Source organism: Euprymna scolopes, chromosome 3 (assembly GCF_053919585.1).
Source record: "Euprymna scolopes isolate OS-2025 chromosome 3, ASM5391958v1, whole genome shotgun sequence".
Taxonomy (NCBI): domain Eukaryota; kingdom Metazoa; phylum Mollusca; class Cephalopoda; order Sepiida; family Sepiolidae; genus Euprymna; species Euprymna scolopes.
In genome coordinates, this window is record NC_136484.1 from 73,545,692 (window position 1) to 73,551,691 (window position 6,000).

The following is a 6,000-nucleotide window of genomic DNA, read 5'->3' on the forward strand; positions in this document are numbered from 1 at the left end:
TCGCAATATTTCTATTATAGGTTCAATATGTAATGTTATTTTGTTATTGAGCTTCAATTAAAAAACTTCAAGATTTTTTTTTTATTGCTTTAAGTTGTTTTCAGAATGTGTTATTTTCATGTTATTAATTAATTAAAGTTTGTCGTAGAGGCGGCAGTTATGTTTTGTTTAAATGTTGATAAATTGACCTGGAATTTACAAGGTGCATAATTAATCGACGATAGAGGGTAATAGTAGCAAAACTAATGTAGTTGTTGTTGTTGTTGTTGTTGTTATTATTATTATTATTATTATTATTATTATTATTATTATCATTTGTTTGTTGTTGTTGTTGTTGTTGTTGTTTATTTATTTATTTTTTAATAGTACTTACACTGGATGACAACAAATTTCTCCAGATTTTCAGTTCTCTCCACCTCTTTTGATAACCTTTGCAAATGACTTTGCATGATCGCAACAGCCACTTGCTATTGACTTCTCGCTGACAGTCACCATTGATTTTCACTGCAATTTGGGTAGCAATAAACCTCCCCAAGGTCCCAGTACTCTTTGCACTCATCCAGTACAGGATTTAGTTTATTGTTATTGTCAGTTGGAGGTGTACACTATTTTTATGGTTTTTTCATCTTATCTAAAATTTGGTTGTATTTGATTGAAATAGTTTAGGCTAATATAGTTTGCTGATTATGATTATGATAATGCTGATTATTATTATTATTTATGGTAGCATTTTTTAACTTTCGAATCATTAATTTTATTTGTTCATCAGCGACATAATTAGGGAATTTGTTATTAGCAATAAGTTGTTTCATAAGTTTTGATAATTAAATATATATATATATATATATATATATATATATATATATATATATATATATATATATATATATAATGAATAGTGTTTTACACGGTTTAGTAAACTTTAACAGTGGCCATTTTGTAGCAATGTGGACATTCGCTCTTGTAATTTAAATTCAAGCTGTTTTTTTTATATAAGTATAAAAGGTATTAATGAATAGGGTTTTATTGTTTACATTTAGTTCTATAGTAAATTTAGGAAGTTTTTTTAAAAGGTTCTATAGTTTGTATATTAAGTCGTTATTATCAGCTAAAATAAGAATATCATCAACATAGAAAACATAAAGAAAGTGTTTTATAATGTTATTAAATATTTTGCTTTGTAGGTTTGTTATATAGAAATCGCTAAAAGTCGGTCCGAGAACGAGATATGTATATGCATATTTTTGACGATTTAAATCCGTTTCAAATTATGATTTTAAAATGATTTCAATCATAAAAATTACACCCTCCACACACTCAAAAATAAAGAGTATACAAAAATTTATTAAAGATATTACAGCTATTTCAATGTGATGTTTATTTTAAACCGCGTACTGCAACCTAAAACTTTTTCAAAGCATCGATCTCATCAAAACAGAATATATATATATATATATATATATATATATATATATATATATATATATATATATATATATATATATATATATGTGTGTGTGTGTGTGTGTGTGTGTGTGTGTGTGTGGTATCTATCTATATATCTATAAAAGTGAACGTGTCTGTCTATCTGTCTGTGTGTCTGTGTACATTTCCCTACGCAATAACTCTATCAGTTTTAAGTCTACAGACTCGAAATTTGATATACAGGGTACTGAGATTTGGGAAAATCTATGTGATCGGTTTTCGGACAGAAATTTGGCTGTTAAGGGGTCAAAGTTCAACGATTTGACCTTTGAGAACTCCTCTTCCAATTTTGGCTATGAACACGTGAAATTTTAGATATAGATTCCTTAGACATGGATCTAACTTAATAACTTCATTTGAGCCCAAAACAATAAATGTTAAGGGGTCATAACAGGAGTTAAAGTTTAAAAAAAAATTACCGCTACGGTCTCTCCCAAATTACTCAGACAATTTCAGGTCTAAAGATTTGAAATTTTACATAAAGGGTATTCAGAGATAGGGCAAGCTTTTTAATCGCTTTTGGGTCGAAAATTTGAGCTACCAATATAAAAATGTATGTATGTATGTTTGCATGTCTGGAAAAACTTTCGACAGAGGCGACGGATTGTCACAAGATCAGTATTGTTTTGAAGCTCGGCCTTTCAGACGACAAATATCGAAAAATTGGCTAAAAGCATTAATTTCTTCAACTTCAACTGGCCACTTTTCTACAGGAAGGGGTAGCTTTTTTCGCCGATAATTTCGAAGTCATCCTATCCTTTCGATTGTCTAGCCTTAATTTAAGCTTACGTCACTTCTGGTTTGGCGGTGGTCGTAACAGAAAAGACGTCAGGTTTTTTTCTCGTTTCTTTCCTCTTTTGCGGTACGGGTTCGAGCCTGCCTTCCTACTACCACTTTTTTTTTTTTTGCTCAACATACACCTCCAAACACCCGGGCAACGCCGGGCTCCAAGGCTAGTGTTAATATATAAAAGAAACATTTAAATCGTATTATTCTATAAAATAAGCGGTTCAAAAAGAGATATAATAAATAAAGTCAGAATAAATAACACGCATTCAATTAATAGAAAAGAAATAATTAATCGATACACAAAAAATCAGTTCATTTTTTAATCCTTTTCTTTTTTACTCTGTCTTATGACTAAAACATTTATCCAGATTTCTGTTTTTTCTTCAGACCATTGTCCTTATCAACTTTCATATTTCTCTTCCTATTATGATTAAGCAAATGCGACCTGCAGCTTTCTTCATGTATATTTTATTTAAATATGATTGTGTGTGTGTGTTTGCATATATGCATCTACATTATTTCAGTATAGAGAAAAGCAAAAATGGATATAGCTATTTAACAATGATATACAGTGATTTATGCTAAACTTCCAAGTAAGTAACTGACTGACCAAACAATAAAAATGGTAAGACTATTTAATACTTGAGAAATTATTAGAGGGAATTAAACTATTGGGCATTAAATTAGCTTGAACGCTGATCACTGTGTGTAGAAACTAACATGGTAAAAATAAGTAAACGTCGCCTATGATAGATATATAGGTAAAAAAGGCAAGATAGAAAGACAGACAAAAAAGAGGTAAATAAACAGAAAAAAAAGCAGGTAAATGATAAGTTATATGTAGAGATAGATAAATGGATCAATAATCAGACGGATAGGTGATCTAATAAATATGTAGATATATAATCACGGAAATTGTCAGATAGATAATCTAATAGATAACTAGGAGATATAATCAGATAGATAGATGATCAGATAAATATTTATTCAATTAGATAGATAGATAGATAGATAGATAAAACGATGGATAGATAATCAGATGGATAAATAAGCAAACAAATATATAAGTAATGTGATAGATATATAATCAAATAGATAAACAAATGACCCTATAGGTCGATACTATTGATATATATGCATTTATAAACATTGATGTTTCTTGAATCCAATGATTACGACTTTTTTTTCATACATTGATTGCTTGATGACAACAAACGATAAAAGAATATCTAAATACAACAACTCATAAGAACGTGATTATCTATGCCATGCTATGGATGAGCGTCCATTACTTTAAAAATAAAACGTCAAAAATCACCAGTTGATCAGATCGAAACACACACACACACACACACACACACACACACACACGCACAATAACAACCAATTTGGGATAGGAGCAAAGTATTTTATCTGTTCTGATACACTTCATTTTTTTCTGTCCCCAGCCAGAGAAGGAAAAATCCTTCTAGAAGGAGGCAGTTTTAATTTTTGTCCCAATCCAGAGAGCCTCCTCTGGGGAAACTTGCTTTTCCTACATTCAAAACCAACCTTTTTTCTAATTCTCGCGTGGTAGGGAATCTAGTAAATAGAGGCCAATTTATATCATTAAAACATGTGAACAAATATAACTGTACATAACTTGAAGAAAGCCAGAGAACAAATCTGCCGAAATGTAATACAAATATTAATGTTAATGAGCAATATATAAACAAGTTTTATATGGTCTGAATTTTGGAGATGAAGAAGTATAATTATTGATATTGCTTTTTACAAATTCTTATCTTCATTGAACATTGAACTTTATGTTTTAATTGTGAGAAATATCAAGACGTCATCAATGTCATCAATATCAATAATTATAAATCTTCAGAAAATAAAAGAAAATATATTATCCTTTGCAATTTGTAAGATGTGAATTGGTAATATGAATTATTTTGGATTATCCAGACGACTATTCTTATATTGGTTGTTATTTTCACGTTTCGAATGATGTAACTTCTCACCTTCTTCGAGTGCATGTTTTTGAACTTGGAAATCTACACATAGTTTTGGACAGGCTCTTTTATTTAATCCACTTCTACATGGTCATGGCTGACGAAACGAGAACAATTTACCTTCGCGGATTAACAAAAAAGTTCAGTTAGAAATTCTGCACAAGGTCCAAAGCTCGATATAGAGATTTCCGAGCTCAAAAAGATACACCTGAAGAAGATCGGAGGTTATATCGACTGAAACATTTTGAAAATAACAACCAAACGAAAACAGTCGTCTGAATTAAGCAGCCGACACAAAACAATGTTTGTTCTTCCAATGAACTTAAAAAGAGAAGTAAACTTACATACATGTCACCCATGTCTGACTCATAACTATTCCAAGGTGAATGATTTTAACAAGAAGAAAAAAACTCTCCTTGAACGTTTCGTCTTGTTGCTTCTCTCGTCTTTAATTCTTTTTCTATTGTTGCCACTTTTTCCAACTTAAATTTGAAACTGCTGCACAGGTAAAGTAATGCTCTCACTCCTCTTATATTCTTTGAAGTGTGTATTTCTCCCTCTCTCTCTCCTCAGAAAAAAAAGAAAACATTAAAAAATAAATTGTAGTTTATTATTTTTCTTTCTTTCTTTTTTTTTTTTTTTGCAAAGGTTCCACGCTTTAGATTAGATATTTGAGTGCTAATATCGGCAGAAGAACAATTTATTTTCTTACATATTTCTATAGTGTATTTTATTATTTAAAAAATTATTTGCAAGCAGTTTAGGTTAGTAATTTTTTAAAATAAAAAATTGATATATAGATATTTATATATCTATATATACATCATAATTTTTATTAAGATAATACCGCTGTTATTAGGGATATGAAAGAGGGAATTCTTCCGTAGTGTTAGCAATGGGGTATATTTTTGTGGATGGCGTTTCTTATGGATGGCTATATAAATTGTTCTTTGGTCTGCATTGTTGTGATTAATGCTGAATATCTATCTATCTATCTATCTATCTATCTATATATGTATTTATATATATGTATATATATATATATATATGTATTTTTTCATGTATAAATGAAAATATTTGAAATCAGGGAAAGGAGACGGAATTTCTTATGTTATTCACTTTTTTTTTTAAATAAAGACATAAATAAAAGGGAAAGATAAATGGTCTGTTAACTTTTAATTTAAAAATTTTGTATCTGTCAAAAATTGGAAAGAAAAAAACAGAAGTAAAGTAAAATTTAAAAAATCCAAACAATAAAGAGAGAGACCACTTTTATAAACGAAGTTAAGGGTCAGAATTACAAGGTAGAAATCAAAGTTGTGTTGATAAACTTAGGAAAGAGGTTCAAGGAGGAGAGTGCAAAAAGGAAGTTGATAACAGATTTTCGCTGTTGTTTCTTATGTGAAAAACTTCTCAGAATAAAAAAAAAAAACTCGATTCACAAGTGTGAAACCTCACTTCATGGGTGAGCAATTCTCCGTCGTCGTTTGTGCATAGAAATTGCATACCCGAATAGCTAACATGAATACCGATAATGCAACTGCAGCCTGTAAAGTCACTACTATCGCTACTGCTCGAGGATGCTTGCTCTCACTGACTTTAGGTGACAGTTATTGGTTCTTCATTTATATAATACTGCTACACTTTCCAGAGATGCACTGTATCAATAATCTATTACTCTTACTACTATTGCTAACTCCGTTCCTGAAATCCATTTGTACTGCCACAA

General features: G+C 30.1%; 1 protein-coding gene across 4 annotated transcripts in view; it reads right to left on the reverse strand.

Moving 5' to 3' along the window:
• Nucleotides 1-5,264, reverse strand: part of LOC145256206 (tumor protein p53-inducible protein 11-like) — a 793,782-nt gene extending 788,518 nt beyond the window's left edge. Inside the window, exon 1 of one of the 4 annotated variants that reach the window (XM_080114839.1) lies at nucleotides 4,616-5,264. In XM_080114839.1, coding sequence (XP_079970965.1) covers nucleotides 4,616-4,641 — 26 coding nt within the window. In that variant the 5' untranslated portion in view covers nucleotides 4,642-5,264. The remainder of the gene's footprint in view (nucleotides 1-4,615) is intronic. The other 3 variants (XM_080114875.1, XM_080114918.1, XM_080114901.1) reach the window with 3 other exon arrangements.
• Nucleotides 5,265-6,000: the final 736 nt, after the last annotated feature.